The sequence below is a fragment of the Tachyglossus aculeatus genome, chromosome 10, assembly GCF_015852505.1.
Source record: "Tachyglossus aculeatus isolate mTacAcu1 chromosome 10, mTacAcu1.pri, whole genome shotgun sequence".
Classification (NCBI taxonomy): Eukaryota; Metazoa; Chordata; class Mammalia; order Monotremata; family Tachyglossidae; genus Tachyglossus; species Tachyglossus aculeatus.
Genome location: NC_052075.1, coordinates 44,748,949 through 44,774,225, shown reverse-complemented (window position 1 = coordinate 44,774,225; position 25,277 = coordinate 44,748,949). Strand labels below are relative to the sequence as shown.

Here is a 25,277-nt window from a genome sequence, read left to right as displayed (position 1 = left end):
GAATTCCACTCTTTTCTTGGGGAATACTTTCATTCTGCCGATTTCACAATCTCCTCTTCTGAATATTTACAGGGACCCAAATATCAGTAAGTGCCACAAATGAAACTGTTCGGTTCAGGAGGTGCAAGCAAACCTGAATGAGGTGCAAGGCTGAAAGAGGCCCAAGAATTACCTGAGAACATTAAACTGCTCATCAGCTCCTCTCCCTAATCGTGGTAATAGTATTTTATACATATCTGTGTGCACAGGACTATACAAATATACAGATGATAATCCAAGCTAGTCCCTGGCTGCCAAGGGGCTCATAATAAGAGTAAGGGGGAAGAGAGGATTGACAGTTTACTGCTAATAAGGAAAAATACGCATGTAAAAATGAAAGAGATAAGGACAATGAAAAATACTACAAGAGTAACAGAGCACTCTTTGGATAACACTGCTCCTTCCTAATATACCCAAACCACCTTTCCTGATCCCCACCCCACCACGGCCTCCAATTCTCTCCCCCTTCACCATTTTCCCCACGTCCCCGCAACCCCAGGAAAAATTCCTGTCCAGGGTATATACTGCTAGGTCTCAAACAGACATTTGACTCCATTACCCTGTCTCCAAATATGAATACACCTAAGCATCTCCGATAGATGGATATTTTCCCTATACTTTAAGACACCCAAGGGAGGTGATTCAGTGAAGCCTGCCTCACTAGCTTGGTGTCAAAGTTCGTACTGACATACAAAGCATCATTCAACACTATAACTGGAAGAGAAATAAATTAATCTCTCCTTCAGTTAACACAGTGTGTTTAACTGTTAGCACTCAAATACTACAAGCAACAAATAACGGTTGAGTTTGGCCATGGGATCGGGGAACACATACTCCTGAGATCTCATTTTCTCCCCGATAGCCTGAAGAATGTCATTTAATGCCTCTTTCTCCTTCTCTCCTCTATAAAAGGGCAAAAGATCCTCAGGGGAGCATCGTGAATATCAGTTGGTCAAGGCTAGTGAAATATTTTGAAGGTAACTACTGTGTTAATTTATGCTGTGCTGCTTTTATTTATTTTATTTGTACATGTTTATTCTAATTATTTTATTTTGTTAATATGTTTTGTTCTCTGTCTCCCCCTTCTAGACTGTGAGCCCACTGTTGGGTAGGGTCCGTCTCTATATGTTGCCAACTTGTACTTCCCAAGTGCTTAGTACAGTGTTCTGCACACAGTAAGCGCTCAATAAATATGACAATGAATGAATGTTAGGGGTGGAAAGCTTCAGATAATTCCTTCCCTTTCAAATTAATGTTTTGAAAATGATTACATCGAGCCTTAAAAGTGGCTGAATATTTCTAAAACAAGGGAAACTATCTCCCTGGAGATGATTGGGTATTTAGGACCCCTAGTGAGAATCAATCGATCAATCAATCATACTTATTGAGCGCTTACTGTGTGCAGAGCACTGTACTAAGCGCTTGGGAAGTACAAGTTGGCAACATATAGAGACAGTCCCTACCCAACTGTGGGCTCACAGGCTAGAAGGGGGAGACAGAGAACAAAACAAAACATATTAACAAAATAAAATAAATAGAATAGATATGTACAAGTAAAATAAATAAATAGAGTAACAGAATGTCCTGTGGAAGATGCTCACTGACTTCAGAAGCCTGCCCAGAGGCGTGGAAAACCCTCCCAGGGTCTGGGGATCCAAGGAACCACTCAGGGACAAATTTCACTAAAAACAGGGAAATAAATTCATTCAATTGTATTTTCTAAGTGCTTACTTTGTGCAAAGTACAGTATTAGTAAACACTTGGGAGAGTACAATATACCAATAAACAGACACATTCCCTGCCCACAATGAGCTTATAGTTTAGTGGGAGAGAAATACATTAATATAAATAAATTAGAGATATGTACAAGGGATCAGAATTGGACTGGTGAGGCTGTATTGACAGCAAATGGTCAGACAGACATAACTATATCCTAATAATAAAAAAAGGTGGTATGGAGCCTTTGGGTGGATCCACCCCAAGGATTCCAGTTATTATTTATATTAATGCCTTTTTCCCTCTCTAGACTGTAAGCTTGTTGTGGGCAGGGAACGTGTAGGCTAACTCTTTTGTACTGTACTCTCCCAAAAGTTTAGTAGTGTTCTGCACATAGTAAGCACTCAGTAAACAGGACTGATTGTCAAAAAAAAATACAGTTTGGCCTATTGCCAAGTAAGTTGGCTCTCCATCTCGTTCTCTAAATACTGTAAAACAAAATATTTATGATGATTCAGAAAACTGAAATGAGACAAGAGAGGCAATTTTCAGAGCATGCTAAATCATTATACAGGGCCCAAAAGGCACATATTTTCTTTCTCTTTCCCACTCTCTGATATAAAAATCCTTACAGCAATTTATATTGGGTGGAGTAATGAGAGGTCTTGAATAGGAAGATAAGTGTCCAATTACTAGCAGAGTTCTGGCACTGGGACAAGATAATTTGTACAACTTGAATCCAAAAATCTAAGCAAAAACCCACTGATGAAGGATTTCTGGGATTACTTTTTTGGTACTCACCTAAGTGCTTAGTATAGTGCTCTGCATGTAGCAAGTGTTCAATAAATAGCACTGAGATTGATTTGATTCCAGAAATGTGTCAAAGATGCACACTTCCAGGTTTTACTGAACTATTCATTAGACACCTGGTCCAACATTCCACCCGGGGCTCTTGAAGCGATACCTTTGAGATAAAAACAACTGTCACCTTTGCAGACGTCTCATTTCACCACTTCAGCCGACGTTACAGGACACTGCAGTGACTAGAAATGCAGATCCAGGCCTGGCTGCTGCTCAGAAGGGAGAATGGTGACTAGGAAGAGCTAAACACCAAACTTCGAAGGGAGCAGAAAATGGTTTCTGGAGGGGAGGGAAGGGAGCTTTCAAGGTTGCCCTGTTCCTATAAGTCAGCAATATTTGGAGCAACTTTGCAAGGCCCCCAGGAGCAAGATTTTAGCCACTTCTGGATCAGAATCATCAAAAGTCAATAAGACCAAAATGACGATTGCAGAGGCTTGGAGGTAATAACAATAATAACGATAATAATATTTGTTAAGCACCTACTATGCATCAAACACTGTTCTAAGCACCTGAGTAGATGAAGGTTAATCACACTGGACGAATTCCCTGTTCCACAAGGGGCTCAGTCTAAGCAGGAGAGAAGACAGGCACTGAATGCCCATTTTACAGATGAGGAAACTTACCCAAGGGCACAGTCACGCAGCAGGGCAGAGCAGAGATCAGAATCCAGGTTCTCGGACTCTCAGAGCCTGGTCTGGCTATTTTGGAAATGCGATCTGGAGGAACTGAAATGGCGGGCTATTCTAGGAGTACGGAAAGGATAGAGACAATGCTGGAGAGGCAGAAAGGAACAAAGGGAAAATTTTCTGTTGCAGAACGAGGGATGGGAGACAAGGCCAAATGAGAAAGATGATCTGGCAATTAGGAATCATTAGGAGATTTAAGCAACTACAGTGACAAGCCAAATATAGGACTAGATGTGCTTTAATTTCAGCATTTTAAATCAACGGAGATGGTGATGGAGACCTATGGGAAAGGAAAGACAATATAACAAGATTACGCAGGATTTGGACAACTCAACAGGGTATATTTGTGAACGTTTGCCCAGGACACCATGAGTGAAAGTTAGCACCTTTGAAGAAAATGATTCAATTCAAAGTCACCTTGATAATTTGAAGGTGTAAGGATGCATTTCAGTGGGGACAAAAGCTGAATAAATCAAACAAACAAAAAACATGATCCAAAAGTACAAAATAGTAAAAGTGCTGGCTTTCAGACAAATGTGGTAAAATCAGGATCTTGAGGTCACATTGGACTTCAAACTAAATATACTTCTGCACACAGTAAGCACTCAATAAATACCATTGATTAACTTGCTCAATATGACAAGCATAATAAAGAGCCAAAATGTAGGGACCCTGAGAAAGTCCTGATTATATATTCAGGATCAAATTTTTACTAGAGTTTATCAGGTTTAAGCCCTTTAATGGAAAGAGCTAGAGAGCCAAATTCTATCCATTAATGGCTGTCCTGAGACTGTATGCTTGGCTTGAGACTGTAAATAATAATAATAATTATGGTATTTGTTAAGTACTTAACTATGTTCCAAGCACTGTTCTAAAAGCTGGGGTAGATACAAGGTAATCAGGTTGCCCCACATGGGGCTCACAGTCTTAATTCCCATTTTACAGATGAGGTAACTGAGGCACAGAGAAGTTAAGTGACTTGCCCAAAGTCACACAGCTGACAAGTGGCAGAGCTGGGATTTGAACCCACGACCTCTGACTCCCAAGCCCAGGCTCTTTCCACTAAGCCATGCTGCTTCTCTTACTCTTCGTGGGGAGGGAAAGTGTCTACCAACTCTGTTGCAGTGTACTCTCCCAACCGCTTAGTACAGTGCTCTGAACACTGTACGCATTCAATACATTCCACTGATTGATTTATTAAGCATCTATTGAGTGCATGTAAGCTTACTACATAGGCTTAGAAAAGTACTATACAGGCTTAGGAAAGTACAACAGTTTTAAGGAACATGGCTCCTACACCAAAGGAGTTTACAATTTAATGGGCGAGACTGGCACAAAGCTATTTACATATCGGAGAGAGCATGGAAAGATAGGTAAACGTGCTTAAATGAGGCATATAAATTGTTTTTCTTAATAAAAGGGCCACAGATTGGCAGTGAGTTCACAAGAGCTGAGGTGAAAGTATAAGTTGGGAGAATATGACCAGGGGTGAAGAAAATTAATCAGGAAATGCATTCTGGAGGGATTGGGATTTAAAGATGGGGAGAGTGTGGCCTAGCAGTTTTGAAAGGGATAAGAGGTTTGAGCAAAGAGCACAAGATGGGGTGTAGGGGTGAAGACAACGGATGTAAGAAAGGAGAGCTGGCAGAAGGCCTTGAAACCAACAGTCAGGAGTTCTTGCTTGACGTGGAGGAAAATGGGTAGCTGTGGGATGTTTGAGAGGAGACAGGCACCAAAATAAAGAGATAGGAAACAGAAGTTCCAAGGAAAGGGCAAAGAAACTGGGGATTATTAGCTTGAAAAATAAGTGCTCCGTAGATAGCTGACCATATCTATGTCCACATCAAACTCCTCAAGGTTGACTTGAACGCAACCAATCAGCTTTCTCCCTCTTCTCCACCTCTAGAATTCAACCCACATACTTCACTCTTCTATCTTTCGTGCCATCAATCCCTCGCTCACACCCTCCCTCCTTTCTGGGACTCCCTCTCCATTCATAACCAAAAGACCACCTATCTCCCCATCTTCAAAGCCCTATTACACTCATATGTCCTTCAGGAAGCCTTCCCCAACTAACCTCTCATCTCTCCACCCTACCTTCCTTCCCTTCCAACTCACCTATGCAACTGTGCACTCTAGTACTACACCACAGGCACTTTGATATTCACCCCACCCCCACAGTACATATTCTCACACTATTTTCTCTCCCAGTAATTTATTTTAATGTCAGTCTCCCCAATTAGACTGGCAGGGACTTCTGAACTTCCCTGCCCTTCCCTCAAGGGCAGGGATTCTATCACCCAACTCTCCTGTATGCCCCCAAGCTCTGTAATAAATACCAGTGACTGGTTAGAGGAGATAGAGGAGATGGTGAGCAGTTGTTAACTGTGCTTCTGAGGACAAAGTTTAAGTTGCAAGAGGGGGAATTTAAGTGGAAGACTCAGGAGGAAATCACCACTGAAGAGAATACAAAACAGTAGATTGGAAGCTCCTCAAGGAAAGGGATCATATCCTACCATGATCCCTACCAAATCCCGGCTCCGCCGACTGTCAGCTGTGTGACTTTGGACAAGCCACTTAACTTCTCTGGGCCTCAGTTACCTCATCTGTAAAATGGGGATTAAGATTGTGAGCCCCACGTGGGACAACCTGATCACCTGGTAACCTCCCCAGCGCTTAGAACAGTGCTTTGCACAGCTTAATAAATGCCATCATCATTATTATTATTACCAACTCTACTGTATTCTCCCAAACACTTTTCTTTTAAATGGTATTTGTTAAGTGCTTATTACGTGCCAGGCACTGTTCTAAGTGCTGGGGTAGATGCCAGCTAATCACGCTGGACACAGTCAGGTCCCACGTGGGGCTCACAGTCTTAATCCCCACTTTACAGATGAGGTAACTGAGGCACAGAGGAAGTGAAGTGACTTGCTCAAGATCACACAGTGGATAAGTGGTGGAGCCAGGATGAGAATCCTGGCCCTTCTTACTCCCAGTCCCGTGCTCTATCCACTAGGCCAGGCTGCTTCTCAGTGGAGCAAGAAGCTCAATAAGTATCATTCATTCATTCAATCATATTTATTGGGCACTTACTGTGTGCAGAGCATTGTACTAAGCGACTGACTGATAGATATGAAACAGAATAAAGCAGGGGCAAGCAAACACAGCCCAGGGATCACATCCAGTCCACCGACTGATACTGTCCTGCCCAACATCATATCCACTGCACACAGGCGGATCTCCCTAGAGCCTCCTAGCATTCCTAGTTCATTCTAGTAGCGTTGTACATTTTTGTACAGAAAGGACATGGAGCATTTTTTAAACAGTAAATGCCATAATAATTTTACCAATAGGTACAGTACTGTGAACACCAGATATTTAACATGTGCAGACCTCAAGAGCTTATTAAAGCTTGCTACGTGGCCCTTAGGCCCAATTAATTGGGCAGTCCTGTTAGAAAGCATTAGGCAAGGAGGGTTAGGAACTGGGGACTCTTTGGAAATTTTAATTAAAAGTGATGGCCCTCTTCTAGGATGGTTTAAATCCAGTCCAGCTTAGAGGTTCAGCAAAAGTGGTCCCTGCTGGTGCTGGACTTTTTAATGATAACGTCAAAACTGAGTCCCGGGTTCCAATCCAGTTTGGAAGGTGGTGGTGCCTCCCGCACGGGAAGCTCTGTCCCACCTCTTTTCTCTCTGCTCTGGTTCAATGAACTTTTTTATGGTATTTGTTATTCAACCAAATTTATTGAGTGCTTACTGTGTGCCCAGCATTGTACTAAGTGCTTGGGAGAGTATCACAATTTAACAGGCACATTCCTTGCCCACAACGAGCTTACAGCCTAGAGCCCTTACTAGATGTCAAATACGGTCCTAAGCACTGGGACAGGCACAAGTTGGGCTGGACACAGTCCCTGCCCCATACGGGGATCACAGTCTATCCAAATAGATTCCTTTGAAAGTTATGGCTAAAACTTTAATTTTCCTAACCGCCAGAGTGATTCTAATGCCGGGCACTCAGATCCCTGTGGCTTCACGTCAGAACACAAGCTAGTGCATGATATTACATCTCGGTAATTATTACATCTCGGTAATTATGGTTAAGAGACAGGCTGTTAATATGGGGAAAATCAGGAAGGAACATGCACTAAGTCCATAAAATGGCTCCCCTGAAAAGAAAATAAAAGGTTTAGGTTCCAATTTCATAAAACTCATTTCAAATTCATAAATGTCTTCAGAGCTAAATCTCGAGTTTTCCAGTGGCCTCAGATAGAATCAACTGACCCCGGTGATGTTAGAAAGTGGTATGCATTAGCCCATACTGAATCGGCTATCTTCATAGAGTGCTTTATTTGTCCTGGGGCTTGGGGCTTCCGGAGACCCTTGGGAGGAGCAGACCTCTAAAACTAAAGGGAACTCAAAAGAAAAAAATCAGATGTTAGCCTCTGAGATCATCAAAAGAATCTTATCTCAGTGGGCACAACTCTGTTTTACACAGGCTGCATACGAGCAATTCCAGTTCTGGGACCCTACGGCTTTCTTGGCGACAGCCACTTGTCAATTCCCCGACTCCCTCCTTTCTCCTCCGCCTCCTCTTCCTTCTCTGGGCCTACAGCCTGGAGTCAGTCCCCTGGGAATGACAACCTACGGCCCTGCCTTAAAATTAAGAGACGATCCCGTCTGTGAGATAGGGATCCGTGAGGAGAATGGGCAAGGATCATTTCGGTATTATATAAGCCTGAATCACTACACGATCCCTTCGGAATGGAAAGACCAATTTGTTTTCTGACATCAGTCTCTACTCTTCTGCAGTGTACTCTCTTCCCAAACAATCCAATGCTTAAGTTATTATTTTCATTACTGGCAGGAATGCAGCTTTTGATGTTTCACTTGGGATAACAAGAACCAGAATCTTAAGAGAGTCTATGAGACACTAAGATTGCCTAGCTATAACCGGAAAAGGCATTCCTCATCCACCGTGCTGAGGAGTACAGTCCCCAGTTTACTAATCTTGTGCCCGATCTTTTCCAAATGACCTCCCTTCAGGGACATTTTTTAAAACTAAGAAATGATATTTTATGCCCTCTCATTCACTTCAAGCTCCGTTCTTTCTTTCCCGACTTGCACTCAGAATACAGAGGAGATTTAAAGGATGTTTAAAAAAAATCCAGCAGCTCTTACCTAACCTAAGTCTCACATGGTCTGATTCTGAATAACAAAACCCTAACAAATAAACTGTAAAGATGATATTGCTTATGTCAGCCTGGTGCAAACCTGACCACAGGTTGAAAGAAGTTCACGGAGGCCGTGTGCTTCTCAATGGCCTTAACATGATCCAGCTGAATAACAGGCTAATGAAAGGGGGGTTGGAAACTAGAAATGTCTGTGCTGACTGTTATTCTGTAGGGGTTGCCAGAAATAGGGGCAATCATATAACATATAACAGAAAGAGAGGCAATCGGGAAAGCTGGCACTGTGCTGAGGGGAATTTATTCTTCTCTTAAGAAAAGACTATGAAGAGAAAATTCTCTTAAGAAAACCACTATGTTGGACTTATGGAAACACGACTGGCTGGCCATGATACTACTTTTCAAGGCAATTTCCCAATTGTCAGTGGCTGATCTCGGTCAATCAGATTGATCTGGTGCTATAATCCATCAATCGTATTTACTGAGCGCTTATTATGTGCAGAGCACTGTACTAAGCGCTTGGGAAGTACAAATTGGCAACATATAGAGACAGTCCCTACCCAACAGTGGGTTCACAGTCTATAAAAACTCCTGCAGATGGTTGAAGTGGGACAGGTGCAGTATACTTCATGCAGATTTGGGGGGGAAAAGGTGAAAATTTCTCCCAAAGACTCCTCTCCAAAGCCCAGTGTTTCTCGTATCAGAGCCACCCATTATTTTATATCGCAAAGGCATCTGTGTAGAAAATCTCAAAGCACTAATTGGAAAAACAACAACAGAACACCTGTTTCACGGAGAGCAAAGATGGTAGACTATTGGCATCTTTTATATTTTCATGCAGTCTAGGGGAGGTGCTTAATTATCTGTTAAAATAATTTCCATTTCACTGATAGACAACTCTAGAGGGCATATGTTTGTGAACGCGCAACTAGAGAAGAGCCAGGAATAGAACCTAGAACATCCAGTACTCTAACAAAGCTCGACCACAAATTCTCCTTCCGCCTTTACTGAAATTAACAGCAGACACATGAATCATCCTGAAAAATAAGTAAACACATACACGCCCTAAGACAGGCATGAGAAAGATTTCAGAACTTGCCTCTTTCTCAGTGTCTCTAGAAATACAAGTCCACTGGTTTTCCTTCACGCTGTATGCCCAGAAGTCAGCCAGATCTTGAGTTCCATCCCAGCCGCCAAACAAATAAACTGTTTCTATAAAAAACAAGGAAAACGGACATTCTGTTAAAAAGAAAAGCATACACATTGAACGCCCCTCTTCCCACTTCAGTACATAGCCAGGAGATTTTAATGTCGTTATTATTAATCATAATGATAATAACGGCATTTGTTAAGCACTTACTAAGTGCCAGGCACTGCTTTAAAAACTAGGGTGGGTAGAAGCAAACAGGGTTGGACACAGTCTCTGTCCCACACCGGGCTCACAGCCTTAATCCCCATTTTACAAGTAAGGGAACTGAGGTTCAAAAAAAGTAAAGTGACTTGCCCAAGGTCACACAGCAGACAAATGGCAGAGGCGGAATTAGAACTCAGAGCTTTCTAACTCCCAGCTCCATGGCTCTATTCACTAGGCCATGCTGCTAAAAGGGGATGGAATTAGTTGGATGCTAGTCTTGAAGATGAGGTTTCTGAACCTTCCAACCTGCCAAAGTTTACACTAAGCCAAAAATTTTCACTAGTTCTACCCACACAATTTAGTGTCAGTTATATGATTGGTGTGCTGTGAACAGCCAAAGCACAGCTGAATCGTATTTTTGATTTTTTTATTGGCATTCCCAGTAATGTGATTTCCTTAAGGCCAAGTCTAATTTTTTTTTTCTGGTCCTAGCTTAATGAATCCACTTTACCTTGAATAACTGCACTGGGATGTGCAGGAGCCCACCTCCCCAGTTATTCCCCTGCCTTTCACCCCAACATCCAGTGAGGATCCAAGACAGAGCTGCACTCATTTCATTTCATTTTTCATTCGATCGTATTTATTGAGCACTTATCGTGTGCAGAGCACTGTACTATGGGCTTGGGAAGTACAAGTTGGCAACATCTAGACACAGTCCCTACCCAACAACGGGCTCACAGTCTAGAAGGGGGAGAAAGACAACTAAACAAAACATCTGGACAGGTGTCATCAGAACAAACAGAATTAAAGCTCGATGCACATCATTAACAAAATAAATAGAACAGTAAATATGTACAAGTAAAACCAAATCTCACCCTCTTTACTCAAAGGCAATTGTTATAAAAAAAAAAAAAATTAAGACCGTATATTCCCATCACCGTTATTTGGACTCTGTTCTTACATCTTTGCAATCTTCTTTTGTGCAATTGGTCTTGATGCGGGTGTCGAACCACCTAACGGTCCCAACTTCGCCACAGGAGAGAAAAGCGTAGGGATCATTTGGAATGGTCGTGGTCTCATAAGTAGTTCTGTAATGGCACGTAAGTTGGCACTATCTGTTGTTTTTGGCGTCTTGCTCCACGTTGGTATAAAAAATGACTCCCCCAAGGGGGATAAGTGGGGAGTTTGATTCACCCACCCCCTAAAGCTCACCGTGAAGCAAATCCCCTGGGAAGCCCTGCTGGACCCCAATCTCAGTTCCTTGGGGTCAACTGGACTAAGACCATTCCAGCTCCTAGGGCAAAGCTCCCGATTGAGCTGGTTCCAATACAAATAATAATAATAATAATAATGGCATTTATTAAGCGCTCACTATGTGCAAAGCACTATTCTAAGCGCTGGGGAGGTTACAAGGTGATCAGGTTGTCCCAGGGGGGCTCACAGTCTTAATCCCCATTTTACAGATGAGGTAACTGAGGCACAGAGAAGTTAAGTGACTTGCCCAAAGTCACACAGCTGGCAATTGGCAGAGCTGGGATTTGAACCCATGACCTCTGACTCCAAATCCAAACGGTTTGGTGAGAACTAAACCCTCCCCCACCATCTCCTCCCTTGGCAGGGATATAGGGACCAAAAAATCTTTCAGCTGCCTCTTTTGGCTCCCAGACAGACATTCATCAATATTCCAAATGGCTAGTCTTGTTATCTAAGACAGCATATAAAAGGGAAGGACTTAAGTCAAAGAGCAACGGGGGAAATGCCAAAAGAAAGAAGTTGAACAGTCGGAAGGAGGGCCATGGGGATTACGACAAATCACTGCGCCAATTTTACTGGTGCCTATGACACACATTGTCATAGACACCACGGGCCACAGTGTCCTTATCTGTTCAACAGCAATAGTAATAAAATTCTATTACACACAGTAATGGGCCAATAACAACCATTGCAAAGTGCCCTGAAAAAAAAGTCAACCAATCTGTAGTAAACTAACTATGCCTAAACTAAAGGCATTAAACTAACACTGGAGAAGCAGCATGGACTAGTAGATAGAGCACGAGCTTGGGAGTCAGAAGGACCTGGGTTCTAATTCTGGCTTTGCCACTTGTCTGCTGTGTGACTTTGGGCAAATCACTTCTCTGTGCCTCAGTTACCTCATCTGTAAAATGGGGAAGAAAACTGTGAGCCCCATGTGGGACATGGACTGTTTCCAACTTACCTTGTATTTACCTCGGTGCTTAGTGTAGTGCTTGGAACATAGTAAGCACTTAACAAATACCATCGAAAATCGTAACAAAAAAAACCACTGAAAACTTCACAGCCAGAGAGTCGCACCCACCCAGGACAAGACTACAATTCAAATAAATATAAATTCAATTCTACCCTGGGATTCTTCCACTGTAGATCCAAGCAACTGTGCTAGGAAATGTTCAATCCTTGGATGGAAAATCCATTTTGTCACTCAACAAGGATGCCTCTGATTCAGGATTAGTACTAGCAACTCCCAAAGGAATTCCACTCAGTTCTTCCAGCCCAAAGTAAGTCTTATCACACCCACCGCTAGCAAGTAGGAGTTAAGTGAAGTCCGACGCCAAATTACCTTAATTCTAATTATCTTGGCCTGCGCCACTTTCCTCATGTTCCCCTTATAGGATCACCAAAAGCCCAGAACCGTGATGGGGGGTGGTGACAAGGTGAAGGAGACTCTAAGAGCAACAGGGATAAGCTGCTTTGTGGATTGAAGAGCTGCCCTGTGAATGGCAATTATCCTTTCCAAATGTCACTCGACAGACTGTGAGAAATACAAGCAGGATCATGCCCTATGTTATGCCCCCAAAAGCGTCAAGAACGTTTTTGGCATGCCATAGAAGTTACATAAATGATTATCATTTTTATTGTGCAACTCCCAAAGCAATCGTCTTTCAGGTTTTAAAAGTTTTCTGTTGCCATTAGCCAAGGAGCCTTTTGCTTCCATTTGGCACAAGAGGCTTCCAACACTTTAAAATATACAGTAAAAATTTTAAAAGAATTTACAACTGGGGTGAAGATCATGGGCCGAGGTTGCACCCTGAAGCCAATTAACACAGGCGTGTTTTGAACCTCTGGAAAAAAAAATAAGGGGGCGGGGAGAAGGGGTGGGAGGGGCTGGGAGAAGGGGGTGTCGAACTGAAACAGCAATTGACCTTTTGTATAGTGGTGTTTCTGGGCACCCTCCTGTTAAGGTTACTCTGGTTCATTAACTTTAATAACCCTTCCTCATGGGCTCTGAGTTCCCAATGTTCCTTCTGAAGAGCAGGTCTCTGAGTGCATAAATTCTCACAGCGCACAAAACCCACATCACCACAACAGCCTCATTGATAGCCGAGCAAAATAAAACTTGGCACGAAGCAAGTATCCTACTGGAGCTCGGCCAAAGTGTCACGCTGGCCGGTGAAAGCTTCGCTGCCCGGGATGAAGCTTAATAGCAGATCTGAATGAATCTGACGGAGACAGACCCTTCTCACGTACCTGAATGAAATCATCGGGAAGCATTCAGGAGTGCAACAGCGTCACGAAGCAAACGCTAGCAGGCACGCTCAACAGCTGACAAAGGGGACCGAGAGACATAAAAGTGCATTCGAACCAGGCGTCCAATTTAGCGTGAATCTTACCGCAGAATCACAGGCGAAGTTCAGAAATCGAGGCCTTATATTTATTCAAGCCAGGACGACGGAAATGCTGCTTACCGAGACCCCCGTCTCCTCAGCGCTTGCACAAACTAAAAGCCGCGGCTGAGTATTATTTATGCAACTACTTACTTGCCCGTCCTATTTGCGCTGCAAATGGGATGGACGCTTCTCAAAGCGCCAGTGTTTTCTAGCCCACAAAACTACTTCCCACTGAAGAGATGGTGTTTGTTTATTATAAAGGAGACCCAAGTCCTCAACCACAACGTTTGCCTTTGGGTCTGGCTTCCAGGGGACGCGGAAGATGAAAGTATTCCCAGGAAAACTCCACCAGATGGCAGACAGATAATTCACTGTCACCCATGTAATTCTTGAAAGGCTCTAACAGATATCACAAATTCAGTGGCAATGAGGCCTTGGTCCAAAATGAAAATCATTCTGGGAAGCTGGGACGGGAGAGGGAGGGAAATCAACCTAATTCTCTGTCTGGAACATCACTTTCGAAGTTACAGCCTCACTGACACCATGGGGAAATGAGGGGCTCGGGGAAAGAAGATCACCTGCCCCGTTCCCGGCTTTACAGGAGGAACGGGGGCCAGGTAAGGGAAAAAAGGGAATAACAGGATGATCCTTCTGGGGGCAAGAGTCATGCACTCAATCGTATTTATTGGGCACTTACTGTGTGCAAGGCTCTCCGCCTTCTGCCCCTGCGTAGAAGTATTGTGCCTCCCCCTCTCCCCTGTAAGCTCTGTGAGGCAGGGACCAAGTCTTTTTTCCTTCATTGTACCTTCCAAAGGGCTAACTTGGTACAGTGCTCAGCACACAGTAAGTATTCGAATTGATTCCTCACTCTTGTTCCGTGGTCCCGGCTGGCTCGGTTGGAATTTGGGGCAGAGTCCTGGGACCGACTCTGAAGCAGCATGGCGTAGTGGACGGAGCACGGGCCTGGGAATCAGAAGATCATGGGTTCTAATCCCACCTCTGCCACCTGTCTGCTGTGTGCCACTGAGCAAGTCAATTGGAGAAGCAGCGTGGCTCAGTGGAAAGAGCCTGGGCTTTGGAGTCAGAGATCATGGGTTCAAATCCTGCCTCCGCCAACTGTCAGCTGTGTGACTTTGGGCAAGTCACTTCACTTCTCTGTGCCTCAGTTACTTCATCTGAAAAATGGGGATTAAAACTGTGAGCCCCCCCGGGGACAACCTGATCACCTTGTAACCTCCCCAGTGCTTAGAACAGTGCTTTGCACATAGTAAGTGCTTAACAAATACAATTATTATTATTATTATTATTATTATTTCACTTCTCTGGGCCTAAATTACCTCATCTGTAAAATGGGGATTGAGACAGTTCCATGAGGTAGAGGGACTATGTCCAACCCAATTAGCTTGTATCCACTCCAGCACTTGGTAGTGCCCGGCACATAATAAGTGCTTAACATATACCACAATTATTATTACTCTTAGGACTGGCTGAACCCCTGAACCCCCAGTACAACTAGAACAAAAATGTTCTCTTATTCTTCAGGTAGGCCTGGCTTTGACAGAAGAGATGATGAACCATTAGGGAGCCACCCAATCTCTTCAATAAAGCTAACGGAATTGTATTGAACAGGTTGAAAGCCCTGCTGGAGGGTGGGAAGCTTCCTGCTCAGGTCAGCACACTTTTTATCCTCTTGGCTCCATTCTTTGACGATTAGGTCAGTAGCCTAGTAATGCCTGGATTTTGAGTTCCCACTTGGAAGGGAAAAATTCAGGCTTAAGTAGCTACATGTAGCAAAAGAAGCACAGACAGCAATAAAAAAGAAGCATTTGTAATTGGGAGGCCGATCCCCATGCCTCTACCCTTCTTTCCCAAGCTTCTGAAAAGCACGTCTACTAAAACCATACATGACATTGAGAGCGAGAGAGGGAAAACCACTTTTAATTGCTACAAATCAGCCCCTGGTTGTTTCCCACAGAAAGGAAAGGCTCTTCAAGGTTGTGTGCCTCTTCCCTCCCCTTAAGCTGCTTTTGTAGACATAAACTACTGGGCCTCTGCCAAAGCCCTGCCACCCATCTTGCATGAAAGGGGAAGGAGGAAAAGTTTCAAATGGTACGTGTGAAACCTCAACAGGAGTCAAACCCAGGGACAGGATCAGTGGATACTGAAATGTTCCACCACGCAGACTTTTGACATGTCAGAGCGAATGCACAGATTCCCCTGCAGCCAACTTCCACTGTAATAAAAGGTTCCTTCTTCCCTACCTCCTCTACTATACTATTTTTAATGGTATTTATTGAGTGCTATGTGTCAACTACTGTGTGCCAGGGCATATACAAGTTAATCAGGCTGGTCCCACATGGGGCTCACAGTCTTAATCCCCATTTTACAGATGAGGGAACCAAAGCACAGAGAAGTAACTTGCCCAAGGTCACAGAGCAGATAAGTGGCGCAACCGGTATTATAACCCACGTCTTCCGATTTCCAGGCCCATGATCTTTCCACTCAGCCATACTGTTTGCTTTCTATATATAAAGAGGAAACAGTTCATTCATTCAATAGTATTTATTGAGCGCCTACTGTGTGCAGGGCTGAGTTCCACTCAGAGCTGAGAAACCTCAAGGAGGAAAGGCAATAAAGATGACAGGGCTAATGCTAAACACAAAAAAGGCACAGCCCCACCCACGCCAGACCAAACCAGGAGGTTGGGATGTGTGTATACCCACAAACACATACACACACAATATTTATTAAGTGCTTACCATGTGCCAGGAACTGTACTAAGCACTCAGATACAAGCTAAACAGACTGGAAACAATCTGCATCCCACATGGGATTCATAGTCTTAATCCTCATTATACGAAGTAACTGAGGCACAGAGAAGTCAAGTGACTTGACCAAGATCACCCAGCAGATAAGTGGTAGATGTGGGGTTAGAACTCTGGTCCTTGACACCCAGTCTTGGGCTTCATCCGCTACGCCACTGCTTCCCAGGGATACTCCCCAAGCAAACTTGGACATAGCTTTATAAAATAATCACTTGCAGAAAGAACTTACACTCCCAAAGACCTTGCCTCAGTATGGCTACAGTGCCATCTTGGAGGAGGGATTCTGCTTTTTGAAAATGTTTCAGCCTAAAATCAGGGAAGTTCTAAGTACTGTTTCTTAAACTGTTTCCAGACAGTCTAACACTCCAAAGGGCATTTAGTCTTGATCTATTTAAAGCCAGTTCCACTTTCTTTTTCCCTGACAAAGGATGCATCTGAGCATTCCAACCCACATATTCAATCTCGCTAAATCCCGTCGATTCAGCCTTCACCAAAATCACCAAAATCTGCCCTTTTCCTCTGCATCCAAACTGCTACCACATTAATCCAAGCATTCAAGTAATCCATACTTGTACATACTTATTCTGTTTATTTTACATTGTTAATATGTTTTGTTTTGTTCTCTGTCTCCCCCTTCTAGACTGTGAGCTCACTGTGGGGTAGGGACCGTCTCTGTACGTTGCCAACTTGTACTTCCCAAGCGCTTAGTACAGTGCTCTGCACACAGTAAGCGCTCAATAAATACGATTGAATGAATGAATGAATTCCATAGCCTCCCTACTCCCACAGCCCCCCATGTTTCCACGGCCTGCCCCTCCTCACCCCCTCAGCTTTTACACGCTGATAAAGACTGGTATATAAACTACTTATTTAATGGCATAAACAAGAAGCTTATTCAATCAATTGTACTTACTGAACACATACTGTATGCGGAGCACTGTATAAGATTGTTGATGGGAGTCACATTGGTCTTTAGAAGAACGGTTAAGACCAAGGTCACCCCTCGATCTCTCCGTGGGGCAATTACTGAGGTCCTAATTTGCTGTTTGCTCCGATGCTTCTGCTGTTTTCTGGCTCTCGTCTATCCATTCGTGCGACAATCACCTGAATATTTGCTGTTGCTGTTCTTTATTTTGTCTTTTCTTTCTGATTTTTGCTTTTCCTCTGCTTTCAATCAATCAATCAATCAGATTTATTGAGCGCTTACTATGTGCAGAGCACTGTACTAAGCGCTTGGGAAGTACAAATTGGCAACATATAGAGACAGTCCCGACCCAACAGTGGGCTCACAGTCTAAAAGGGGGAGACAGAGAACAAAACCAAACATACTAACAAAATAAAATAAATAAATAAATAGAGTAATAAATATGTACAAACATATCAATCAATCAATCAATCAATCAATCGTATTTATTGAGCGCTTACTATGTGCAGAGCACTGTACTAAGCGCTTGGGAAGTACAAATTGGCATCACGTAGAGACAGTCCCTACCCAACAGTGGGCTCACAGTCTAAAAGGGGGAGACAGAGAACAGAACCAAACATACCAACAAAATAAAATAAGTAGGATAGAAATGTACAAGTAAAATAAATAAATAAATAAATAGAGTAATAAATATGTACAACCATATATACAGGTGCATATATACAGGTGCTGTGGGGAAGGGAAGGAGGTAAGATGGGGGGGATGGTTCGCCAGAAAGCAGAAAAGAACTACCCTACCTTTACTAAGACACTCCAAGTTTCATCCTCAACAGAGGTTCATTCATTCATTCAATCGTATTTATTGAGCGCTTACTGTGTGCAGAGCACTGTACTAAGCGCTTGGGAAGTACAAGTTGGCAACGTACCAACATACCAACCCAACAATGGGCTCACAGTCTGGAAATATAACTTCTTATTATATATATTATGACATTATTATTCTGAAGGGTGGCTGTGCCTGAAACCCTTGGGTTTGGGGTAGATAATAATAACAATGATGGTATTTGTTAGGCTCTTACTATGTGCGAAGCACTGTTCTAAGTGCTGGGGGGGATACAAGGTGATCAGGTTGTCCCACGGGGGGCTCACAGGAAATGGGTGAGGTCAGTGGTGTCTGCTGTTGATGAGGTCTGAATCACTCAATCGAAAAGAACTATCCTACCTTTACTAAGACACTCCAAGTTTCATCATCATCATCAATCATATTTATTGAGCGCTTACTGTGTGCAGAGCACTGTACTAAGCTCATCCTCAACAGAAGTTCAGGAAATGGGTGAGGTCAGTGGTGTCTGCTGTTGATGAGGTCTGAATCACTCAATCGAATTGACTGAGAACTTATCGTGTGCACAGCACTGTACTAAACTCTTGGGAGAGTTCAATACAACCAAGTTGGTGGACACATTCCCTGACAATGATGACTTACAGTTTAGAGGATTATTTTTTTCCCCCCGTGGCTACAGACTGCACCTGTTTTCTTTACCACAGCAGGGTGTAGAAATCTCCACTCGATTTTAAGCTAGATATTAAGTTCCTGGAGAGCAGTGATAGTGACTACCAGCTTTATTGTATTGTACTCACCTAATCACTTAATAACAGCGCTCTTCAGACAGTAAGCACTCAAATATTGAGCCTACCCAGACTCTGCAAACTATTCTCAGAAAGTAATGGTATTTCTCTCGCCCTCTCTTCTGAACTACAAAATGGCAGGGCATTTGGCACTTGATCTTTCTCACAAGGGAGAAACTTTGGAAGAAATCAACTAGTAGTGTGGCATGGCGGAAAGAACACGTACCTGGGAGCCCGATGACCTAGGTTCTAATCTCGGATCTGCCATGTCTGCTGTGTGACTCTGGGCAAGTCACTTAATTTCTCTGCGCCTCATTTTCCATAACTGTAAAATAGGAACTGAATCATTCTCCCTCCTACCTAGACTGTGAGCCCCATGCAGGACAGGGATTGTGTCCCACCTGACAATCTTGTATCTACCCCAGTGCTCAAAACAGTGCTTGGCACAGGTTATTACTGATCACACCTTAGTGTGTGGAAAATGTCTTGAAATCCTAGAATTATAAAGGAACAAGCCATGTCCTCCTTTATTGTGGGCATCGGACTTTTTACATGAGACGGCACCTGTGTAATTACCAATTAGGTTCATCTGGAACACTACCAAGAAATGACTTAAAAAAAAACTTAAACCAGTTTGGTAAAGAGTATTTCTTAGCTTGTTGGCCCGGGGAATGGCAGGCGCTCTTAATTCTAAGCAATTATAAATATAATTGAGAAGCAGCGTGGCTCAGTGGAAAGAGCCCGGGCTTTGGAGTCAGAGGTCATGGGTTCAAATCCCAGCTCTGCCAACTGTCAGCCGTGTGACTTTGGGCAAGTCACTTCACTTCTCTGGGCCTCAGTTACCTCATCTGTAAAATGGGGATTAAGACCGTGAGCCCCCCCGGGGGACCAGCTGATCACCTTGTAACCTCCCCAGCGCTCAGAACAGTGCTTTGCACATGGTAAGTGCTTAATAAATGCCATTATTATTATTATTATTGTTATTATTATAAGCTCTTTGGAATACACAATTATTGGTATAGTGAAGGAGGTGTTTCTAAAGCAGGTTCCTAAATGCACCAAAAGCAATGACTAAGCATCTTGTAGCTCTACTGGCTACGTCTGTATCCGTGCATGGACTTAACCCTGCCACTGGATAGCTGCCTGACAGAAAAATTCCTGATGCTTTGTTTCTCAGCTCCGCCCTTTACCTCCAATCTCTTTGGTTGTTTATTTTTTTTTGGTAATTATTATTTTTCTTAAAAGGACTCCTCAAAGACAGCCTTGGCATTCCCTCCTTGCCCAAAAGTTGACATAAAAGTGGAGACCTAAATAGAAAGAGAGGTCTCAGCCCCACTCAAAGACAATGTTTTGCGAGGCAGGGTGGGGAATGAACCTCTTAGAATTCAGTTAGAACAGGATACCCCGTTAATTTTCTTGCTGAATCATTTCCAACTTAAGTTAAACAGTGCATGTAAGAATGCTTTGCTGAGCAAGAAAATTGATCCACCACTTTAAAAAAAAAAAAAAAACCAAACTATTCCCTGGACAACCTCATACTACCTAGGGAGGAGGCCGCCTTTAGTTTGTGAAGTACTTCCCCAGCCTGGAAACCTATATACGGCTTATGCACCAAACTCCTCAGGGCAAGGTACTGAACTAGAATACAGAAGACCTAGGTTTCATATATCTATCTATCTATCTATCTATAGAAAGATAGATAGATAGATAGATAGATATAGATATAGATATATATATACTCCAAACATGCCTTTTGGACAACGAGCTTAGACGTTCCCTGGGTTCCAATTTTTTCCCATGTGAAATAAAGGTTAACAACAGTCCTCCATATCATGGGACTTAGGGATAAATAGCAAAGCTATCCAAAAATGTTTCTGAGTTGTTCAAACGAAACACTACAGATTGATGCACAACGTCCTGTCATTAATCAAGCTTTTCACAAGATAAAAACTCCGAGGTATATCTCGCCAGTTCTAGCGTGATATGAGGGATTTTAGAGACATACAATGCCAGGAACCCTCCCAGTTCAGCTCCTATGCCAAATTAAATACAGGAAGCACCAGATGCTGTCCCAAAAGTAACAAAAAGCACAATAAAATATTCAACTTGTGAAGCCTCTCAGAGGTAATGCCAAAGCATAACTTATAGGGCGTCTATCCGTTCCAGGAGACAAAGACCAAGTTAAAGCCACTTTTAATTGAAAGATTTAGTACCAATGAGAAGATTAAAACAGTATACAAGTTGGACCCCCACTCAGATTTCCACCCCCCTAAAAAAAGGCCACCCAGTTCCTAATCGGATGGACCTCAGTTCCTCCTGTGATGCAACTTTATCAAATGATAGGAGGCAGCCAGTTCTCTGCTTCCTAAAAAGGCTAGCTGAAAATAGTTTCCTAGGGCCAAAGCTGGGCAGGAACCCAGTCTGCTCTTCACCCTTCAATCAATCAATGGTATTTCTTGAGCACATACTGTGCGCAGATCACTGCACTGAGAACTTATCTATACAAATCCCTAATTATAAGAACATATGAATCAGCTGTCCCTGGAGGCTAAGTGACGAGGTGGAGGCTGTGGAAGAGCATTGTAGGGTAAGGGCCCAAGCCAGAGGGGAGATGGTCCAAGCAGTGAATCCCTTCATATAAATGGATAAGCTCCCGAAAAATGGGTGTTTGTTAAATAGTCTGGACAGTCGGCACTGTTTAAGAAGGGGATTTTCAAAGGGCTACAAACTTTTTGCTAGTGAATACAGGGCCTCTAATTCAATCTATTGACCGTGGTTCGGGAACACTACTGCAGGTCCAACGAATGGAGAGAAATGCTAACTTGCCTCTCAGATTGCCCAACCGACTTGCATCGGCTCACAGAGTAACATAATAGCCACACGCAAAAGTTAACTTGATTTAAAACTACAAATGGCATACTCAGAATCTGCTTCTTTGGAAAGTCTGTCAGAATGAAAGCAAAACCCCAAGAATTCTAAATTTTTGCTTTGTTTCATTCACTTGCAACTGTGAATTTGCTGAAACACCTTTTCCTCCCTGGGTGCTGTGAGTAGTATAATTGGATAATTGAGCCAAGTATATTTTACATGGAGAAATGATCTAACCCTTGGCTGTATACATTGGCCACCTATGCATCAAAATGATCTTTTCTGCACTCAGGCAATAAAGTAATACTACCCTAAGGGCTCAGTGTAGTTCCTTTTCTAGGTGGTAACTTGAAACTCCATCATAGTTTTGCTTTTGAACTTTTAAAATATTAAAGCAATTACTCTAGTTTAACTAAAATATGCTCCTGAAACATAAGCATACTGCTGGGCACTAAGACTCCCTAGCAGACATCAAAGATGCCAAAAGGAAAAATTTTTAGATACAATTTACAAGGCTGGATTATTATTATTCTTCAAAAAACATAGGCCTGCAAAAAATGTATTTAGCTTCTCCCACATTTATCAATGTGCTAACCCCCTCCGAATTTATCAAACCTTCTTCTCTCCCCCATGTCAGCTGGGTTAAAGAAATGGATGTACTTCCCACAAACCTAGATATAGTCCTAAGAGGACCAAATAAAATATACATGTAAAATGTCCGTTTATTTTAGGACACTGCCTTATTCACATTAGACCACTGACCAATTTCTTAAGGCCCTGGAGCTCTCATATTTCTGTCTACTATGTTCACACACAATCACTTCTGTTTTAGCCTCCCAGTCACCCGTCCCTGTCATCGGACCTTGGTAACCTGGTAAAATGTGCCTCCCTGAGCAATTCACAGTTAAACTGATGTTAATCGAATTTTGCAAGCAATAAAACCTGAGTTCACTTGTTTTAAAAACACTTCCCTCCAAAAAAGCAACTCACCGGTTTGAACATCGATCACCATCTGGTGACCCCCCCTCATTCCAGGTCTGCTGTCTTCTCCATCACCTACGGTAACAGAAGTCAACATCTTAGAACCTTTTTTAAAAAGATGAAGAATGAAAAAGGCAGGACTATTTTCATAGACAGGTGGAAGCAATGTGTGGGAAAAATAACCCTCACACTTTAGAGCAATGAGTCCCAAGCAAAAGAGTATGACTTTAGGCTACGTTTAAAATGCTCCTTTTAATCGGCTGTTCAACTGCTTTTGGGCTAATGTTGTCATTGGAGGTCGTTCCCTATTTACTCTGGAATAATGCCATAAAGGCTTTGTGATGGTTGAAATTCTAAAATTTGGGATAGGATCTCCAAACCCTCCACAATGCCAAAGGGGAAGGAAAAGCAATTACATTTTCAATGTAGAATGTCATCTCTCCCCTTGAGGCAATCTGAAGTTTAGTGTAGGACTCACAAGTGGATTTATATCATATAGCAACACAATATAAAAAAAAAAAGTAATTTCTTTTCTACTAGCATTATCAGCTGGCTAAAAGCTGCAGGTTTTCAATAAATGACCATATGTGTCATTAAAATAACAGTAAATATTTTAAAAGTGGAATAATTTTTCCCCACTTTCAACTTGTTGACATAGCTGGATTAAAAGGTGAGCGTATTTCATTTCACTTCCTGGTTCATACCCACCAGCTCACAGCAGAGCTGAAAGGAAGCTAAAAATATGCCTATTAAAATGTTTCCATTAATTTTAACCTTTGAGAAAGTAAACCGATGCACAGCAGATAAATTGTAGGGTTAATGTCACCGTAAACAAAATCCGCTTTCCTCAATGACTCTTGGAGGTTGTCAGCTTTCTAGCACACAGTTCTGCTGTAATGCGGGTTTCTCACTATATCTTTTGGCTAAGAAGGCTGTTACTGGGGAGAAGTATGTTTTTCCATCAACACAAGCCAGTACTGATGGAGCAAAAAGTGAAATACAAAAGAAAAAAAACCCCAACAATTTGTGCATATGTACAGGAAATGGTAGGGCCTATGTGAGTGTTGTTTTTTTTAAATGCAGCATTTCACCTGAATACAATCCCTTAGCATTAGAACTGAGTGTGTGTAAAATGGAGAAGGTTCTGGCCTCATCTCTCTCAGAATCTTGGAAACAATAAATGAGACCATATCTGTCAAGAACTTCTAGTTCTTAAGAAACAAGGAGCTCAAGATTAAAACAATCCACAGCCAACCACTGTGCATGCTAGACAGAGGTTAACTATTCATTTTCTTTTTTTTTTCTTTTTCCTTTTCCAAGATCTCTACTTCTCCTCCCTCTCGGTGCTCACTTTGGGGACATTTAATACGCCTGCTAATGGAAGGATTGGGAAAGGGAGAAAAGGTGTCTTCAGACCAATTAACCTTGCTCTGGGTTGGGAGGGAAATTCATTATTATACGTGTGTTTTTTGATTATCTGAGGACTCTATTTATCCTAGTTAGTCTTGGATCCCACTAATGGAGATTTGGCAGTAGTAAATGCTCATAAAGAGTTCCCTGCTTCTTGCTGCTGAAACTGGCACTAAGCTGAGATTCTGCTGTAACGTACAGGAAAAATATAAAGATTTCAGACAAATGCCTGAAACAAGGAAATGAAATACTGTCCAACTGGCTCATGCATCAGTGGCTTCCCTGAACCCCAAGGCTTTCAATCCAAGTTTTCTCAGTCATTTTTCGTACCTCTCACTAATTAAAGTTGGAAGCAGCGCCTGCAGATAAACCCACTGGATGCACCTGACAATTCCAACCTACCTTTGGTGCTTTTGGGGATGATCTGACTCCATCGAGGCTTGTATTCCTGCTGGCTGATGTACTGATTAAACAAACCATCTGTGAATGCAGAGAATGAAAGATTTGCTCCGGAAAGTGTTTTTGCTGTGCATTTCTGTCACAGAAAAGATCAGACTTAAGAAGCTGGCTCAAACCAAATAGCGATTTGGTTTATTTCCATGCATATATTACATAAAAACATACCCGTGTCAGTCACTGTAATGGCATATTTTTACAAAACATGTCTCCCTTCAGTTTGCATGTCACCCCAAATAAAATGATGGAGCATTAGTTGCCACAATCATTCCAAAACTATGCTTGACTGGCAGCTTTCATCAAAAGTCGGCATGTATCTTATTAACATGGCACCTGTTATTTGCAAATGGGTTTGCTGTTTCTGGTGCCTAAAGGGGCGGTGCAGGAGGGAGGGATATATATCTTGAAGCCTCAAAATTTGGCCACTTAATGGTAGTGTGAATAAAAAAAAAACATAGAATGTGAAAAAGGACATAAGCATGTTGAAAGGAAAACAGTACACTGATCCCCAAAGTCCTTTCAGGTTGAAGAAAGCAATGAAAGATTAATCAGTTTGGGAATAACCTGAAGCTGCTAGACACATGGAAACAATCAAGGAATAATCAGAGTATCTTATTTCACTGCCCCAAACCACGTTTTAGATTTAACAAAAAAGAAACCTATCAATACAAGGCCACAGATCATAATTTCTAGTAGTTCTTG

At 42.5% G+C, this 25,277-nt stretch overlaps 1 protein-coding gene across 1 annotated transcript in view; it reads right to left on the bottom strand.

Annotated features, from left to right (window-relative positions):
• Nucleotides 1-25,277, bottom strand: part of MKLN1 (muskelin 1) — a 199,825-nt gene that overhangs the window by 90,414 nt on the left and 84,134 nt on the right. The window contains exons 7-9 of the mRNA XM_038752328.1: nt 24,522-24,599; nt 22,719-22,784; nt 9,587-9,699 (exon numbers count right to left, since the gene is read on the bottom strand). Of these exons, the coding sequence (XP_038608256.1) occupies nt 9,587-9,699; nt 22,719-22,784; nt 24,522-24,599 (257 nt within the window). The remainder of the gene's footprint in view (nt 1-9,586; nt 9,700-22,718; nt 22,785-24,521; nt 24,600-25,277) is intronic.